A 20415-nucleotide genomic window follows, 5' to 3' on the forward strand; every position below is an offset into this window, starting at 1 on the left:
AGTCAGCCATTGATAACTGTTCGGAATGCAATCTTCCAACAGACGTCTCCTTGCCTTACATTAGTTTGTGGTAATTCTCAGCTCTCGCTTTTAAACTCCACTCCCGTTTGGCACATATCATGTTCATCCATCACAGCATGCTGAAAGTGATTATGTCTTTCTTTGTGATTTGTTTCTGGGTTGAATTGAAGTAGAGCAGGTTGAATGCTCAATGAGTTAATGTTCTGTGTGCTGTATGCCTATTGGTATTTGGTAAGCCTGAAAATAGAGTTTCAGAACTTCCTGCCAGTCTGGTCTGAGAACTGTGAATAAAGCAAGAGAACAAATAAACATCCTTGAAATTTTCTATGCATAACTCTCTTTGTCTTTATCACATTACTGAATTCAAACAGTCAACTTTTGGCTTTTTATTGTATTTGAAACTGAAACTTGACTGACTCTCAGCTTCTGGCAAATGGTTAATGGTCTGAAGCAGGAGACAGAAATATGTGTAAACTATGGAAATAACAGGTTGTGTTAGTAACTTGATACAGAAAAAAACCCCAATTTTTATATCTTACAAGTCAGAAACCATAACTCTGGTTTAGGCTCTTTTTAAGGTATTTAATCTTCTTGATATCTTTCAAACCATAGACAAGGGCTAGACTTCCATACATTAAGAGACAAATTAAAATACATGTCTAGGAAAAATCATCACTTTATTGAAATAATGAACTTGTCTCAGAGGAAACCGCAGAATACAAAATGTGGCATTTTATACAAGTCATCTGTAAGCTAGATTTAATGATGTGCATTAGATTTTGGAGGTTTTTTTGTTGTTTTTTTTAAAAAAAAAGGGAAACTGTCTAAAAATAATAGTGGAGAAGAAATTGTAGTAGGCTTAATACAAAGGCATTGAAATAAGGTTTCACGGAACCTTGGATCAGCTCTATTAGTGAAAAAAATCAATATGGAACAAATTCTGATACCTTTAGGTTTGCATTAGCATCCTTTTAATGAATCATCTCACTTCTCACAATAGAATTATTTGCTGAAAGTATCATTCTTATTGCTAAATAGTAAACCAATCAGTCCAAACCAGTCACAACTGCCAAGTGCTTTTAGAAAGAAATACAGTTTACTCTCTTTAAGCAGGCTGCTGTCGAGGAAACGGCCCTACTCTTTTACGGAGTGCATTTTGCACCTATCATATCTGATAAATGGGTTTTACTCTTCCCTGGTTTTCATTCAAAAAAATTAACAGAAGCATATTCTTCCAGGTTTTGCAGAATAACTTATGTCACCTCCTGTAGATTGTATGGAATAGTTAGATTACACGAATGGTGTACTTCAAGACCACTTCATTGGTTTTACAAGCACTGGATTACACTGCATGTCAGGGTGCTGAGCACAGCCTGCTGCCCGGAGTGGTGCTGGTGATGTTCAGAGGCGTCGTTCACAGTCTCGTATTTTCTGGGTTCTGAGCCAGGCTCAGACCCTCCAGCTGGGTTTCCTGGCCTGGCCTTGTTGCTGTGGGCTCACTGGGTGATCATCAGGCTGTGGCTCAGCCTGGCCACTGTCTCTGGGTGCCAGGAGGACCCTGGCTTGCTATCCTGCAGCCCCGGCTCCTGCCTGCCTTGTTCCCACCCTTAGCTGCACTGCAGTTGGCCGTGCTGCTCCGAACCCCCTGACCCCTTGTTGGAATGAAAAATCACTGATTACATACCGAGGTCCTTGGGAACAGGAGATTACTCAGGCTTGGCACTTACAGACATAATATAGAGGTTTCATTTTCATCCAGAATTATATTATAAAATATGTAAGACAACAACCCAAAATAGTTTATGGAAATCATTACAGAAGTGTAGGTTACCAGACTGCTATTATGTTATCTTTGGTGATTTATGCAGCAAGCATATTTGCTTTATTCCACGGGCCTTGTACTCCCTTGCTCTCAGCTTGGTCCTGTACTCGGCCAAGAAAGGAAAGTCTGGTCAGTTTTTGAGTATTACAATATTAAAGATAAGTAGATTCTAGAATTTATTAAAATGCATCTCTAATAATGATAAAGACCAGGAACATTTCTTTATTCACCATAAATACATGAATGTTGGCATTTCAGCCAGAATATCATTTCTAAGAACCTTGTTTAATAGCAACTATCCCATGTGAAAGCAAAAGAGCTGTTTGAAGTCTCCACAGCTATGCTAGGTCCCAAGAGAGAAATCAAAACTAGCAATTTGCAATAAGTATTGATTGACAACTAAAACCTCCTGACAATACTTAACAAAGAAAAAGTAAAAAAAATACAGAATGAGAGCTAATGAAAGGTATGATCAGACCCAGCAACAGGTATATATGAACCACAGTGTTTTTATATACTGCAGATCATTTTACTTCTCTGTCTTTAAAATATGTAGTGAAATAGGTGATAGCAGCTTACTTGTCCAACAAGTGGCTTTCCTGGAGTAGGGACAATGGAGTGACTTTGGCAATTTGCAGTACCAGTGACCATGCTGAAAGACCAGAAGACATTCTGGCATTGCACAGCCGAACTTTAGGCATTTGATTTAAGACTTAAAGGAACAGCTGTAGCCCACCTTATATACAAGAGCAAGTTAAAACATGGGGTTTGTTTTCAATATTTGACAGTGTTTACACATGAATTTACTGTGTGATTGTCTTCTGTTTGTGAATTCCCTGAGGAAACGCTGGATTTCTGTGGGACGTAGGACAGAAACCACAAGGTTTATCGGGAAGAAACTGTAAAAATTAATATGGTTCACAGGTATTATTAATTCTTGGGTTTTGGACTGCGATTTCATTACACTTTTAATTAAATCAAGGTAGGTGATCTCTAATATACTTTTTAAAAAAAATCTCAAGTTCTTTTTTATGTTTGGCACTCACAGGCAACTTCACTGGACCTTTAACAGTTCGGTTTTTATACCAATATCTACACATATCCATAAAAATAGCTGCAAAACTGAATTTGGGTCTGTACCTGACTTTTTCCCCTCCCTGTTATTGTAGCTATAATTAAAACAGCTCTTCCCAACATGGACAGAGAAGCCAAAGAAGAATACTTCGTGGTCATCCAAGCAAAGGACATGGGAGGACATATGGGTGGACTCTCTGGAACTACAACAGTGACAATTACACTCACCGATGTTAATGACAATCCTCCGAAGTTTGCACAGAGTAAGTGACGTTATGTATATGTGTTCTCCTATATAAGAAAGTAATATAGTGCGGGGTTTTTTTGGTTGGTTGGTTGTTTTTTTATGATCAAGTTCTTTTTTTATCATAATATTGCCTGGGTTTGTAGTGCAATTTAAACATTTTTAGGCACTACTAGGAAAAGATTAATAGTTCTCTGCCTGATTAAGAGCTTAGGAAAGAGGGAACCGTGTCCACAACAGTGTACACAGCTTTCTGTGTCCTCGTTACCCCTCTTACATCCACAGAAAAGGGCTCGGGAGGTTTCGTTTCATATATTCACTTGCTTTGAGTGCAGTTGTTTCTAAGTGCTAGTTCAGTTGCTGTTAGATGTGCTTCTGTCTCATGCAGACACCACCAGTAAAAGACATATATAACTGATAAAAGAAATAAAGGTTTGACTAATTAGGTAATAGTGAAGAAAACAAAGAAAATAAGTCTGAGTCTAAATAATTGCTGATCTTTAAATCAAAATCTATATTTGCTACTGTGGTTCCAATGGATATCTTGCTGGGCTAGGTTAAAATGATTTGGCATCCTGCTGAGATCCTCCACAAGCTTTGTAGTCTATTTCAAAGATGAAGACAAACAGAAAAAAAGAAGAGAGAAGAGCATAATGACTGGATCAATTTTATTTGGAACAGGTACAACGTAATGCACTGCTAAAATCCTACCTTTTCATCCAGCTCCTTCTGAAAAACTGAAGTCGTGTGGTATTAAAAGTCTGGGGAAGGTTCAGATCTAGACTTTACATCATTTTTATTCCATTAGAAACATGTTTTTCTAATAAGGTACTTATGTACCCAATGTAAAATTAACTCTTTTCCAAATATGTATGACTTGAAGTCCACTTCTGCCCTATTCTGAAGACACAAAGAGTGAAATGGGTTTGTCCTAGTACTCAGCATGTGATCAAATAGACTCCTATAATGTAGAAAATGCACGTACACATAGAGAGAGCAAGCAGTATAAAATAAAAAAGCAAAGATAATAGCTTATTTGCAAAATATATATTTTATTACTTCATCCTAGTGGCTTTTAACAGATGAGCACAATAAAAGGTTTTCTGTCATTATAAAATAAGAAATGCATTGATTTTTACATCGCATCATATTGCATTTCTTGCACTCGTATAGTAGTGGTTTCCAACATGTGATGAAAATTTCTTTAATAATGTAAACATCTATAGATGAGACTTCTGGCTGAACTGTATCACCAAAACGCAGAGGGACGTTTCCTTTATACCTGCGATATCATGTAGCACTAACTCTGTGACTACAGACCTACCTTTGCCAGCTTACCCGGCTTTTACCTTTGTCTCAGCACTTTCTGTCTCAAAATGCCTTTGCCTGCCAGTGTGAAAAAAGCTGATCAGAAAATCAGCACCACAAGTGGTACTAATTGGTGCGTTTGCTGGAGGTGTCAGCAGGAAGCACAGCGTGGATGCCTGCGGAGATGGGCCTGTCCTTGCCCTGTGCCGCTGCTGGCGTCCGGCGCGCGGTGCCGCACTGTGGGGCAGCACCGGGAACGCTGCATCACACATCCCTGAAATAGCCTTTCTATGTGGGAAATGGAGACGAGCTTTCCTTCAACAAAGAGTGAATTGCAGCCAGTGCATTCCAGTGCGGAATTCAAGCGACTGTCTACGAATAGCCCCCGTTATAACACTGACCATTATGCAATTTCATTACAAATAACCTGCATGTACTGTAACTTTGTATTCTGTATCTATTACGTTTAATGACGATGAGCAATAGCAAATATTGTCACTGGATGCTATTGCAAATTCTGCCTTTTAAAACTTCATAGCATGCTGCTTAGCGTTACAGGTTAGTCGTGGCTCTGGCCTTATACAAGAGCTGATAGAGTCTTTAACGTTTTCTTACACCATTGAAACACAATTCATGTCTGTCTGGAAAGGAAAATAAGAAAGGATCAAACTTATAATAGAGCCTAATCAGAATGAAATAGAAAATCCTAAGATGTAATACATGCTGCTTTCACAATAAATTGTAATGAACTCAGAAAGCGGTGTGTTTTATCGGTTTATTGTTTCCAGGCAGGACAGAAATGTATATTTATGGTTTGATTTGGAAGAGTGGGAGCCTCCTGGGTTTTAGAAATGAAAAAGATGAACTTTCACTACTTTTATGATCTCTTTGAAATAATTTTAGAGGCATTTTATAAGTCACAGAAGCTTTTAACCTGGCAGTTTACCATAGGATTGCACTGAGAAGAACCGTGCGCGGCTGTGGAAGCCGACGGTTTCCAACGATGCAGACTGTGGGTTTTTGGTCAGTTCTGCCCTGTCACGTCTTGACAGGACAATTCATAATTCTCGAGAGCAATTTGTGTAAGAGAGTCAGCTGCATCGTAATAATTATGCTTTTACAATATTGTGTAAACTATCTTAATAAATCTGAGAGAAAAATGCCAACTTAAAAATGCAATCAACTGTGTCTGGAGACTCAAACCACAAAGTGTGGACAGCAGTATGAATTATGAACACATAACTCAGTCTCCCGAGGCACTTGATTGCTTTGGCTGCTCATTGTTTGGGAGCCATTCTGAATATTCTTGAGGAATCTTGATGACCTCCAAATTAACTCTAATCATTTAGCCTAAAAGCATGAAGAACTTTGGGAGAGACTATATGTATAGCTCATATATTTGTGAATTCCTAACAGTTTCCTTCCTACTTTCAACTGTTGCTACTGCAATTAGCCTGCAAGTAAAGCAATCACTCCACAACATTTTGGTTTTCGAAAAGTACTATCTGAACTTTAATGATCTCATCTGCTAACCTTAGATTCCTTTTTGACGATTTGGATTCTGAAGTAGCGCTGCAGTTGATTAGATCATGTATTAACCATAGCTCTGAGAAGGAAAAATTACCAAAACGTAAAGAACCAGTAATTCCATCAAGAATTTTTGATGTAAAGGACGCATGTGTCTTCTGATTTTTCAGCAAATCGTTAAGAACAGGGAGATATAATAATAAGATATAATAATAAGATGGTTATTTTGATTTTACTTTAAATATTGCTTACATAAAAAAAAAGTTGCAAGATCTAAATAGACTTTTGACACTTGGGTCAAAAGTGCTGACAATTTGAATAGCACTTTCTAGTGGATTTTAGTCTAACCCTACAAGGAAACAGTAAATAAACTAATGACCACTATGAAAAGTTATTGTTCCCTTTAAAACATCAATTTTGGGAGGTTCCTTGAATGTTTCTTAATTTACTTCTTAACACAGAAAGGAGATGGAGGTGGCTAAAAAAAGACAAACAAATCAACTTAAAAGTGTCAACGTAGTAAAGATCTGAACTTGTGTAAGGTATCTTTTATCTAGTTTCATCTCGTTTTTTACAGAGTAAAAGTCAAAGTTTCATAGTAGAATTCTATAAAAAAATATAACTACATTTCTGTAAATAAAATGGTAAGTTGAAAGGCGCCTGCAATAGAGAACATTGCATACTTTCAATGTTTAAAGTAACTTAATACTTGTTTGCCAACACCAAGCATCCCTGCAAGGAAGAAATAGGAAACTACTATAATGAACTGAACATTCACATACAGTAAACTGAATATTCCTATATAAGGAATATGTTGTGCTGCTTTCAGTAAATAACTTGTGTAAATGTAGTTTGTGTCAGTTGTACATCTCAAGAGTTTGCATTGGGGCAGTATAAACAAATGAAGAGCACACGATATACTGGAATCAGGTGTAATGTGTAGTCTTTTCCTTTTATTTGTAAGGTCTGTATCACTTCTCAGTAATGGAAGATGTTGCTCTTGGTGAACCAATAGGAAGGGTGAAAGCAAATGACCTGGATATTGGAGAAAATGCTAAATCATCCTATGATATTATTGAAGGAGATGGAATGGATATATTTGAAATTACTACAGATGCCCAAACTCAGGACGGCATTATTAGAGTGAGAAAGGTAAATGATATCTCTGTTAAACAAAAGAATGAAATGTGTATTGTACATACAACTACCCAGCCAGACTGTGCTCTGTGAGAGGATGCTGGATTTCCAAGCATTCCGTATGCCATGACAAGCCAGTGAAGTGATAAAAAAGAGATGTATTAGCCATGTCCCCCAAAATTGCCATTTAGATGACAACTGGGAAGGCATCCATAGAACTATTTTCTGTGCTGAGCATGTGTTATTCTTATCTGGGCTTCCATGTGGTCAAATTGCTCATTGCAGGGGGGTTGGACCAGACGACCCTTGAAGGTCCCTTCCAACCTGAACTGTTCTGTGATTCTGAATCATACAAGTTTTGCTTCCTTGGTTCCAAAGGAGAGTAATAGATTAGAATTTGCTTTGTTGGTGGCATAAACTTCCATAAAATCTTGGCTGAGTATTCAGCAAATACCTTTTCTCCATTATTTGATTTGCTATAAAGTTGGTCAAATACTGTTCAGAGTAAAAAAAAGGATATTATTTAAATTATATGATGCAAGAGAGGCTTAATCTTCTACCTTTCCTCATGTTTAACTCTCCTTGCTTAATGAATAGTGATTTCAGTGAACCTTAGCAAGGAGATCTGTCCTTTTTCACATGAGAAATGCCAAATTGTGGGCCCTAAAGAAGGTACAACTCTGTCACCTTTTCTTGGCTTTTACAGTCTTGTTGCATGCAAGATGAGGTATTTGTATGTACACAACAGAAAGACCACTTAATTCTATACAGAAATATGGGGAGAAACAGCATGTCTAGAACAAAACTTAGCTAGTAAAGTCAATGAAATATTAATTGCGGATTTATTTTTCATTATTTTCTGGGGAAGGAGAGGAGAGCTGATTCTCATGCTGCGTTCTGAAAAGGGATATGAATATAAGTTATGAAACTGGCATAGAGGCCTTTAAATATGTAGCACAGAGCATCTTGGGTTTTAAAAAAAAAAAGAAATAGAAAAAAACCAGACCATAATCCCACAGCTATGATATTGTGGAAAATAACCCAATGAGTACAGGTAATTAATATTCAACTTGTACCTGTAATTAAAGAGGTCAGGCAGAGTACCTGTTGAAAGTTCGTATTTGCTGTTTCTCAGTGAGCAGGTCAGCACTGCGGACGTATAACCAAACGATGTATATTTATCTACATTTAGAACTGTTTTCCTAAAGAGAAAATTATGATATACATCCCCGATCTTCCTTACTGTTATTTATTGTATGCCGTGGCCTCTTTTGTAAACTAAGGCAATTAGCCTTTTGCCCCAGTTCCCTTGGCGTTATTTCATAACTGAGTCTTTAACATAATGTAGTTTCATATATTCATTTTGACAGCAATAATCATTTTCGTTCTGCTACACTAGATGATGTATGGAGGGTACTGTTTGCCAATAGATTTTCTCCAGTGTGAGTTCATGGGTTTTAGACAATGCAGAGTAAATTTTCAATATGATATTCTGATTAAGTATGACTAAATGTATTGGGGTGTAAAGCACATAAACAGCTATTGGAAAAAATTATACAGGAGCTATGATTGGCAAATTGTGAATATGCCGATTTCTAAACCACCATTCATAATTACAAAAGCTTACTAATTTAAGAGCTGTTAAAGAAGTAAGGTTTTCTCATATTTACTAGAATTGGTGAGAAAGAGCAAATCCCACTAGAGCTTGATTCACACCTGAAAAAAAACTGAACGAAATTTGCAAGTATCTGTATTGAAGGCTTTGACAGGCTTCTTGAAGGCTCCTATTTGTGCTCTTGCTTTTATTTGCATTGCAGATTCAGAGTTTCTATGTCCTTTTCTTTTTATCCCTGGGACATTGTAATGCAAATCTTAATATCTTTCCAATGCTTTGCAATTTGCATCTTTGAAATTTGAATCATTGTGAGACACAAGAGAACTATATAGTGAATATACTGATGTGCTTCAAGACACAAACTCCAATCTCCTATAATGAAAAATTCTAATATTCAAAAGTGTCACAGATTTGGGTTTTATTTGTTATTTCATTCCTTTAAATCCACTGTGTTTTCATCCTTTACGTTTTAATATGGAACTCTAAAATAGTAGAAACAATGGTAGCATGGCAAGGATATGGAGAGAATAAAGTAATCGGGTTTGTCTTTCTCTCTCTGCAAAAAAATATAAGATACAGAAAGAGGAATTGCTACAGTTTTCACAAATTCCTGAGAGATGTCTACCTCATTTACCCCTGTCAAGAGAAACACAGAGTGATCTGAAGTGCAATCATATTGAAATACTTTCTTATATGATTAGCTCTATGTTTTTCCACATAATGCCTCTCATGTCCGGCGAATCCTATTTGCTAGTTCTTTGCACTTCTCACATTGGTCTGGAAGTAATAAAACAGTTATTCTTTGTGGAACTAGTATAATTTTTTTCTTATCTGCAACCAACAAACCACTGATTAAATGTGGGATTAGGATGCAAGTCATGTCAGCACCAACAAATTTATAGTGTTTATCTGATATGTAATTGTAATGGTATAATACATGAGCAAGAATATTTTCATAAATTGCTTGTGAAAAGCAAGAGAACAAAAGTGTCAGGGTTTTTTTCTGAGGCTGGTTAATAAACAGATATCAATATATGGCCAGAAATGTTTCAGGTTGGTTTTCTGGGAGGGGTAAGAGATTTCATGAAAAGTCACCGAATGTGCTTAAATGCACATAATTTTCTTCCATCAGGATTATAGTCACTTGTTCTTTCTCTGCGGCCATTAGTAAAACACACTTATCTTTGTCATTCTTACAGCCACTGGACTTTGAGACCAAAAAGTCCTATACTCTGAAGGTAGAAGCAGCCAATGTCCATATTGACCCTCGCTTCCTCAGCGGAGGACCATTCAAGGATACAGCAACAGTAAAAATTGTAGTAGAGGATGCTGATGAGCCACCGGTCTTTTCATCACCCACTTACCTACTGGAAGTGCATGAAAACGCTGCTATTAACTCCGTGATCGGCCAGGTGACTGCCCACGACCCCGACGTGTCTTCCAGCCCTATCAGGTAGTGCTGCTGGCAGAATACTCTTTTCCCATACGTTGTATGACACTGTTGTGCCGCCGCTTCATTTCTATGAAAATACTTCTATAGGATCTGTTTAATGATATTAGATTTATCACTTTGGATCATTTTCAAAACCACAAAAATGCTCCTTGCCACATGAGTAGTCTTACAAAGCAGTAAGAATACAACGAGAATAAGAAATGGGATGTACGAGATCAGATGGAGTTGAATCATCCCTGTGTATCTCTGCAGTACTTTAAAATCATCCATTAGCGTCTGCACTAACAATACTGGGCTTGTTCCATGTAGTTGTAAGGTAGTAAAAAATATTTCGTATACCTTTGGTTAAACCTATTTCTGGTTTAAAGACAGAAAGTCAGAGATTATTATGCCCATATGACTTTTGCATCTTCAATTTACGATATTTTCCGGTTTTGATTTTTGCTTTTTTGGTTGGTTTTTCTTTGGTTTTGTTTGGGGTTTTTTTGGTTGTTGGGGGGTTTTGGTTCTTTTTTTTGTGGTGTGTGAGGTTGGTTGGTTGCTTGGTTTATTTGTTTCCTCACCTGATTAATTTAACTGGATTTTGGAGAGCTCTGAAAAGTCCAAATTCCTTTGTTTGTGTGTGTGTTTTGCTTTTGGTTTGGGTTTTTTTTTTGTGAAAAAATATTGTAAGGCAGAAGAAAAAGAGTTTTCAAGTTAGCAGTTCTCTTATTGGAGCAAAAATATTCATCAGAGAAAAGCAGGGAGCAGATAACTGTAGTAGATAACAGTAGATAACTGTAGAGAACTGTTCTACCAATATTTTGGTTAGACAGAGCTTTTTGTGTACATTTGTTATAGAAACCCTAGCAACACGAATAGAAATATGAATCACCTTCTGTCCTAGCATTATCACATCTGCTGCATACTTAGAGTATTGCGTAACATATGGATATCTCTGAACATGGAAATAGTCTGATAATTGAGCCATGAGAAAAAACATTAAAGAATTTAGAAAAATTATTATAGAAAACAGCCTGGAAAGAAGCTTCTCCCGTGGTATTTTGTTTGTGTTTATCCTCGTTTCTACTAATACAAGAGAACTTTGTTTTTATGCTTGCTTAGAAGAGATGAAATATATTCTCTGAGCTTTCCATCACTTGATCTAAAAGGCATGAAGCCTATCACAGATTTACAACCAGGTGTATAGATGGGTTGTCAGTCTGGTTCTGAATGATGTGCTCACCTTATGGAAACACCTGAGGAGGGTTATTTAGCAATGGCTGGTGTCAAATGCAGGGGTTTGGCAGTGCTTATTAGTCTGACATCTCTGCACCAGCCAAGGAAATTCAGACACCTTTAGATAGATGGGACTAAAGGATGAATATATTGTATGGGCCTTTTCACATTGTTGACGTTGAGCCCTAATTGTGGATCAGCAAATGCATCTTTGAATGTCTAAGTGATGATGTGATATATAGCTGAATTATGCTTTCATTATCTATTTCACCAACGAATAGGAACTCTCTCTTCATACCAGTTGTTAGGTTAGTCTGACTACAGTGTATCTTCCATAACCAAATATTGTTAAAATAAACAGCACCATTTCTCTTGTATTTGCCATTCCGCTGTGCGTGTTGTGAAGTGCTTGCTCACTTCTAAGCCTGGTGGAGAAAAGGGTCTACAAATCTGGTTTATAATTGCAAGCAGAGTCCCAGGTTGGCCTGACTGCAGCCTCGTCGTTTGAGAAGCGCGGATCAGGAGTTCACATCTCGCCACACGCAGACCGTGCGCATCCCTCTTGGGAAAAGGGGCCCAGTGGCTTCAGCTGAGCTACTTGTAAAGCTTTACGGCAGTTTATTTCGTAAGGGTGCTACGTTCTGTCTTACAGTATAATTAGGCCTGAAAGATCATTATCTATTAGTATACAGATCTATTGATTCCAGTAGTACTTATTTCATGTTTCTGTTGTTATTTTATAACCGTGGTCTGTTTATCTGTAGTAAATTATCTTGCACAAAACACGATTCAAGTGAACAGAAAAAAGCACGAGTAACAATCTTTCTTCCTATACTGCCCTCCAGTAAATCAGTGTCCTTCAGTGTCTTTCTCTGTGGGGAGATAAGCTTCACTATGGCAGGTTTTCCCTGTTCATATCAACAGGGATTTCATCTTTGGTAGCACTGGATCATGTTCTTAATTCACAGCAGGCCTCAAAAAACTAGCTACAATATTTTCTGCCCCCCTAATGGTACAGCTGTTTATCTGTCCCTAAGTAGCATGTCCAGTCTGCCTGCCATTAATAACCAATGGTGATTTACCGCTGATGAGGTATCAGTACTATGATTCAAATCTCAGCAGGTGCAGCCAAAAAAGATTTCTGCTCTTGTTTACATTGGTGCAAATAAAGAACAGATCAAATTAAGTCACAACAGCAATATCAACAGTGCAGGAGCAGGACTGCAAATCATTTCAAGTCTTCTCTTAAACCACTATGGGGTTGTTCTTATAATTGTCATAGCAAACCCATAAACTAACCAAAACTTCCCAATTACCTAGGCTGGTTTTATGGCAATTTTAAAAGGTATTTTTTCCCAAGATATTAATTTCTCATTTTTAGAGAAATGTGTGTTTTATGTATAGCTTATAGATCTGACAATGCATTCCCATTAAAAAGAGCTACAATATCATTATCATGAAAAGGAAACTGCAAATGTACTATTAGTTTTCTCAGGTTTATGGCACTGCAGATTTTCTTTTTTGTTTTGTACCAAATATTTATCGAATTAAAATCAGGAGAGGGTTTCACTTCTTTGTAGTCTGGCAAAGACATGTAACTCAGGTTGAAAATGTTTCACTGTGAGTGGTGGGTTTGCATTGTGAATAAATACCATTGGGATGAGATGAAATGCAATATAGTAAACTCACAGATGTTACGCTCCCAGTTTTATACCTTCATAAAGTGTTCTGCAGGAAGACTGTCAATGGAAGTTCAGAAAAGGATTGATCCTTAGAGAAAAAACGTGTCTCACCTCCATGGAATTAATGTCAAGTCCAGGTCAACTAAACATGAAATGGCATATAAGCATTTCATATTTTATTTCATTTGTGGTCTGTAAAAATTTCATAGATGTTTGCTATCAGAAGAGTTCTTTCTGCATCATTACGTGAACATCAAGAATTGAAAGACAGTTTTAAGTGATGACATCTTTAAAAAGTTATCCTTGTGGCTGTCCTTATATTTTCTTGAGTGAAATCTTGAACCTGCGAAAGTCTGTAAAGTAGTTTTTACTGCCTTCACTAGTGCTAGAATTTGACTTCTAATACTTTAATTGGAACTAGGGAGGCATCAAAATAAGGTTAAGATACATTTCAAAAATGATTTCTTGAAGTTAGGCACCTACAGCTTCATTCTTCCACACAAGTGACCTGATTTTTCAGGAATGCTGAGGATAATATTCTACAATTACCATTAAACCATTGAGAACTGAGTATGTGGAGCTCACTAGAAAATCAGTTTACTTAAATATGCAAATATAGATGCATGTGCCTTTTACTTTGTATTTTTTATGGTACTCTTCTTAGCCAAACTACTGGTTTATAAGGGGGAAAACTATTTCTTCTTAGTGTTTAAGAACAGAAAACTAAACTGTCTAAAAAATGCCATTTCCTAGTTAAACAGGGGTTTTCACTCTTAGGTCCATTAGTTGTTAAGTACCTTATCGGTCTGGTCATGCTAGGCTTGATCTTTAGTAATACAATCTTTAAAATCTAAACTTCCAGATTTTTATGCATTTTCATAATTTAGAACTAATTTCTTGAAAGTGAATTCACAGAATCCCAGAATGTCAGGGGTTGGAAGGGCCCTGGAAAGCTCATCCAGTGCAATCCCCCCATGGAGCAGGAACACCCAGATGAGGTTACACAGGAAGGTGTCCAGGCAGGTTGGAATGTCTGCAGAGAAGGAGACTCCACAACCCCCCTGGGCAGCCTGCGCCAGCCCCTCCTTCCATGATCTATAAACTCTCCTCTTCCACTTGCGCATACCCAACAGTTCCCTGTTTAACCAGCAGGTCTCCTGGCTCCCTTCCCTGACTCCCCATGTGTCGGGATGCTCTGATCTTGTGCCCAGTAGAAACAGTCCCTGAACACTAACCAACTATCTTGGGCCCCTTTACCTTCAAGCTTCTTACCTTTACCTTCTATCTTACTGAACGCATTGCACAGACAATCTAATTGCAATGTATCTTTCATTCTAGATATGAAAATATCCAACACTGATATTGAAAAAGATGGTTGTATTAATCTTAAGCTCTGAAATCAGATCTTAATGTCCATCAATATCAATGGTGTTACATTGGAATGAGTTTAAGTTCATCTAAATATGTTTATTGTCGCATATGAAGGAACTTCTGAATCAGAATGTTTTTTGAAATTGGTTATGATAAAGCATAAAACAGAATATGGAATAACTGATTTTCAGATAACTGTGCCATTGTCACTGTAGCGAAATATACTCTTGTTCTTTTATCAGTGAATTTAACAGGATATTGGCAAAAAGTAGAAATGTGATGAGCAGCTGACGGTCAGAGTACCTTTTCTGACCACTAGATAATGTAATCCAGTCTGATACTGTATCCTAACTCACCCTATTATGCCTAGATATAATGCAGAACAGATGTAAAAATTGTCAGTGCATGCTGTTAGGTTCTGTGATACAAAGGTTTAAAAGGCTTTTATACAAATCCACAATTAGGATTCAGTAAAACCCCTTGAAGTCAATTTTTGTTGAACTGTATCAGTAGTTTATCACTAAAACTTTCTCATTTCATACTTTTCCTGTCAAAAAATAGGAAGGCTTAATTTTGCGATTTAGTTTTGTTTTGCAAATAATACATTAATAAAATAACTCCGTGAAAATGTACCAACAGAAAAGCTTTCCTGAGATCTGATTCTGAGCTTTAGAACATCATCCTGCTCAGTGCCCCATTGGAGCGATGTGCTGCAGCCCTTTGTTGGGCTGGGTCTAGTTAGGCTGCATCACTTACCTGGACATTCCCAGCTGCAAACTCTGACTGCCGGTCAGATGAATCGTGTTGTGATAAAATCAGTGATGTCAGTCAGTCCATCAACCCATCGGTCCTTCAGTCTTCGAAGGGTTTTATAGGAAAATGGGGTTTCACTAACTGCATTCTGCCCATGGAGCTGCTTGAACCACAACTAAATAATATGCTTGGTGAAAAGTTCATGCTTCATTAAGCTGAAACGTATTGGTAAAATAATGTTATTCAACCCTTTTTTAAATAACCACGAAGCCCGCCATTTTTGTGCGCTTAATACATTCCTGTTGAAATTATCATCGGTTGCTGTGAAATACCATAGAAACTGTCTAATAAATGTGATGAATTGTGTAATTAACTCTTGATCAGCATCGTTTTTCAAAGATGTTACCCAGTGAACCTGAGGGCATTTTATAACCTTCACACTGGGTATACAGCTAATTACTCCTTGGGCAATAATTATTAAGGTTTTTTTAGTCTCAGTTTGTCATTTTGTCTGATAAATTATTATGCTATTGAGCTTCTCAATCCATTTGGCTATAAAACTGCAGCCCTCAGAGGGCTCCCTAAATTGTCTTGTGATTGTATGGATTACACCAACTTCATTAAGTAGATTACAGGGATGTCTGTTTTGTAGGTTTTCCATTGATCGGCACACTGACCTTGAGAGACAGTTCAACATTAACGCAGAAGACGGGAAAATAACTTTGGCAACACCACTGGACAGAGAAACAAACATGTGGCACAACATAACTATTGTAGCTACTGAAACCAGTAAGTATTTGTGTATAATAACTTTTAGTTCTGTTGGTTTCGTAATTAATTTTAACAGTGTGTACAGTAGAAACTATATAATTAAGTAAAAAGTAAAGCACATTGAATTTTTAAATTACAGAATTTTTGAAAGAAAACTTAATTTCTGCTGAAGTTCCATTTATTTTAGTTATATTAAGACATAAAAAATAAAGTTTTGCTATTGTAGAAAATCAATTGCAAACTCAACACAGAAGTCCTTAATGCTGAGTGATGTTTCAGTACCATAAATGATTAAGCACGCAGGTAATGTTGGTGAAAGTAGTCCTGTTTGATCCATATGAATAAATTTGCACATATAAAGCTATAGGCAAGAACATGGATTGTTCAGATCCACAAAACTATTGTGACTGATCTGTGCACTTAAGTCAGTGGGTGCCAGGAGTACCTGGGAATGTGGGTCCTAGATGTCAATAATGAAGAATTCCTGATTAATTTGGAATTGTAAGTGCTGCTGACAGGATCATGCACGACAATATAATTTATTATTCACAGTAGCCCTGTATTTTACACTACATATTTGAAATAAACATACTGCAGCAAAAGAACAGATTCAGAACATAGGTTTATCATCCCATGTCATCTTAGCTGAAACACAAACTATGAAAATGTTCCTGCTGACGCATCTATTCTGCAACGTATATGCATAATTCCCATATGTGCAGACACACTTGACACCTTGTTTGTCTTCAGAGCCTGATGATCAGCGCTGCTAATTCTTGCCTGTAGAAAATAGGGTGATGTTAGTGCTCGCTTTTCTCCCCAGTGTATCTTTTTTAAAGAGTATAATATTACGACACAGAACTTTTAATGCTCAGTTTGATAATACTGTAGCTATGACCATAATGAATGGGAGGATCAAATTTACTTATTTGGCCCATTTTTGTTGCCCCATATTTTTCTGTGGTACTTGGTTTCAAAACCAAGCATGTTGGTGCTATGTGGCAGGTGGCTCAAATGGCACACGGAAACGAGAGACGGGTCTGAGTATAAACTGAGCTCCCAACTTACAACCCTGTAAACTGTATTCCTGTCACCTGCCATCATAATTTGTGTATTTCATAGCCAGTAGTTCCAATGGTGCCCTGTTAATTACTGTTAAATCTTGCAGGCACACACTAGTTTGATAAACTATTATAGCAAGAATACTTTCTGCTTGCAAGAAAGCCGAGCCAACACAGGGAATCAGACTGCATAATGAAAGCAAAGCAAGCTGTGGTTTCATAGGGCATATTTTGCCCAGGTTAATATCAAGCCCGTTAATAATTATTATGCTTTTAAAGGAGAAAGAAATAACATTTCCATACCAATTTTCTCAAGACATGAGCAATATCAGATCCTGAGATTTACCAAAGGCATGGAAAGCTGAATTATTACTTTGTGATGCAAACTTTTCAGACATTGGAATAGTAAGATGTTATCTAGTTTTACCTTTTATTTCCTCCAAAAAGTCAAAAAAGAACAAAATAAACAAAAAAATCAACAAATTCCTCCAATTGATTTTTTTATGTCACTTGTACGTGTGTGTCAGAGCAAAGTGAACAGAGTGTACCTGGGTGAGCCACACCAGAACCAAGTCTCCCTGTGGCATCTTCAGATTCTTAAAACTTAATTATATTCAAGAATTTTGTAAGAAATGGGGTTTGTCATTAGACTTCCCGGGAGCCTCAGCATCCCCCACTGCTGTAAAACGGCCTGTTAGCAGACTGGCTATGAAAATAATAATGCCAATCTCGTTGTAAGCATTTGTGTTCCTGCTGATGGCTTATTTTCGCATTTCCAATATAATTATTTGACATTTACGTAAAACAAGAGCTTAATTTCATAGACTACTATCTTTGCTTATTTAAGAGAAATTATTTTTAAACTCATGCAGAAAATGAGATTGTTCATAGACCTGTCAAGCTGGGGAAAGTGGGCATTTTTAGATTTGTTTATTCCCAACACAATAATGAGCAAAATCTCTGTTATAAAAGAACAGAAACCTGTTGGAGGCACATAGAAGCACCAAATGAAAATACAACGTGTGTCACTCTGAGGCTTCACTGACAGTAATATTAACGGACTGCTGATCTTCCCCATAAAAATAAATATGTCAGCATCATTTGTACAGGAGGATTTTCACTTTCCAGGCTCAGTTCAGGGCTCACCGCTCTCCCTGTGGTGCGATCATCAGGCTGTTTCATTGCCATTACACTTGCTCGCTAATCATAAGCCACGATATTGTTTTCTCTTCTTGATTCTTAGCATGATATACCCCGATCTATCAACGCTTTCATAGCTAAACAGCAAGTTTTGCCCAACCATAAATCACTATTTCAGAACTCCATGGTGTTAAGTTCCCTGCAGCTGAATTTGTGCTTTAAGCACAGGTAAATGTTGGCAGTTTTCCGCTGTCACCGTGGCAGAGTCACTCTGTTACTCTTTGGTACCATCTCTCAAGCAGGAACCTTCCAAGACAAGGCTGATCTGGTGGAACTGACTCTGTGTTTTCACCTGGCTTGAGGATGAAGATGTTTAGATTCAGGATGGCTGATCTCTTTGAAAGCAATCAGGTTTAGAATGTATCTGATTTAGAATGTGTGTGAACAATTTTAAGCATGCTACATCTTTTTAATTCCAGTGCCCCAAAATGTGAACTTTCATGTGTAGCAGAACTCGGACTAGAAACACAAAAGCATGAGCCAGTGGGGACTGTGACTCTTGTCTTTAAGCACTTAACAGGCAAAATACCAGTTTGGTTTTGTTTAGGAGAACATTTTATGTTCCCATTCATAGGCAAGTGTCTGGCTAGTTCTAATTCAGAACAAATCAGTCCTATTGGTGACAAACAGTATTACCATCATATTCGGAGACCTGTGCAAAGAGAGACATTTTGGAGGGTGCTATTTTGCTCCTTTCTTTTTGGGTGGTTAAATGAGCCAGACAGACTAAGGAACAGTGGCTCTGAGTGGCTCTCCCTCAGCCAATGTTTGTATTGCCTTCATGTTCTGGTTCTCAAAACATGGAGACAAATTACATATAGTTTTATGTCTCTTGTTTAAACCACTGTAACTACGTTGCATACCGGTTGCATGGCTCCTAGAGATAATTCTTCAAATATTTCATCCTATTGAATCTTTTTTTGGTTACTAAAGATGAAACAAGGCAGAGAGTGATCAGTGAAAAAGAATGCTCTGAAAGTGATTTCATGGTACACGTGATATTTAGGTGACAGTTTCAGGATTTCAGATTTAGTTATACATTTTCTATTAATTTAGTGAAAAACTGGTAGATAGATTCCTTCTGCAACTTTGAACCTCTGACCTACTACGCTCAAATCTATCTGCTCTTGTGAGTTCCATTCCTATCGCGCATTTGTTTCTGTTGTATGATTTCTTACACTTATTTCTTGTATCGTCAAACTAATTTTTGCTTCTTTGTTGTTCAACTTTTCCTCTCTGGTCATGTGGTGGCTCCTCTGTGTTGGTGATTTGTGTCACATGGAGTTTTAAGAGAAGATAATATTGCAAAGAACTTGGACCTCTTTGCAAGATCATTCTGCAATACAGGCTTGGGATTCACAGAGGAAATAGATGTATTAACACTCATGGCGAAGAGATACTGAAAGTTATTGTGTCTGTGAATTGATTCTCACATTTTCTTTCTACATTGCCAAGTTTACTGTGCTGAATGAGTCAGGAGCAGGTGATCACAAACTAGAGCACTCAGGCTCACTGGCAAAATGACCTTTCCCTGAGAAGGTACCTTTTGGTGCGTGGATATAAAAGGTGAACTTTGTTTTCTGTCACTGACTCTGGACTCAAATAGTGGACTAAGGAGATTTCCCACTGTTTTGTTGTGCAGTTGAGAGTTACGTGAGCTTCAAGTTGTATGCTGAGGTTGAGAGGTTTAGTTTAGCTAGATGCTTGGCAGAACAGGGATGGGTATGGCCTTGCTTGGTAAGTCAAGGCTGATTGAGCTGCTGGTATGTTTGGGCTCTCTGGAGCTGTGCCTTGGATGGGAAAGGAACTGAGTGTGTATGCACATGTCCTCTGAGAGCCTGAATTGCAGTGCAGTAAGAACAAATTATTAAGATTTCTTTTGCTGTATCTTTTTTGTATGTACAAAAGCTCATCACATCTTGGGTTCTTTGGTACTTCCTTGAAATGGAATTTTACGTCACTCAGTAAAATCTACTAAAGTCAGGATCCTCATAGTCATACGTGGTGCCATTCATCGAAACACAGAAATACATTTTTTAGTTTATATAAGTTGCAATTATAGCTATAACTACTGTTCACATTGCAATGCTTGGGTTGCCTGCATTAACCGGTTAGTCATTTAGCTGGGCAGTGAAGCAGAGCGGAGTTCAGGCTGGGC

At 37.5% G+C, this 20415-nt stretch overlaps 1 protein-coding gene across 1 annotated transcript in view; it reads left to right on the forward strand.

Moving 5' to 3' along the window:
* Positions 1 to 20415, forward strand: part of CDH8 (cadherin 8) — a gene marked incomplete at both ends in the record, with an annotated part of 126903 nt that overhangs the window by 64006 nt on the left and 42482 nt on the right. Inside the window, 4 exon segments of the mRNA XM_080351891.1 lie at positions 3013 to 3180; positions 6961 to 7148; positions 9948 to 10201; positions 15878 to 16014. Coding sequence (XP_080208017.1) covers positions 3013 to 3180; positions 6961 to 7148; positions 9948 to 10201; positions 15878 to 16014 — 747 coding nt within the window.

Source organism: Nesoenas mayeri (assembly GCF_963082525.1).
Source record: "Nesoenas mayeri genome assembly, chromosome: 12".
Taxonomy (NCBI): domain Eukaryota; kingdom Metazoa; phylum Chordata; class Aves; order Columbiformes; family Columbidae; genus Nesoenas; species Nesoenas mayeri.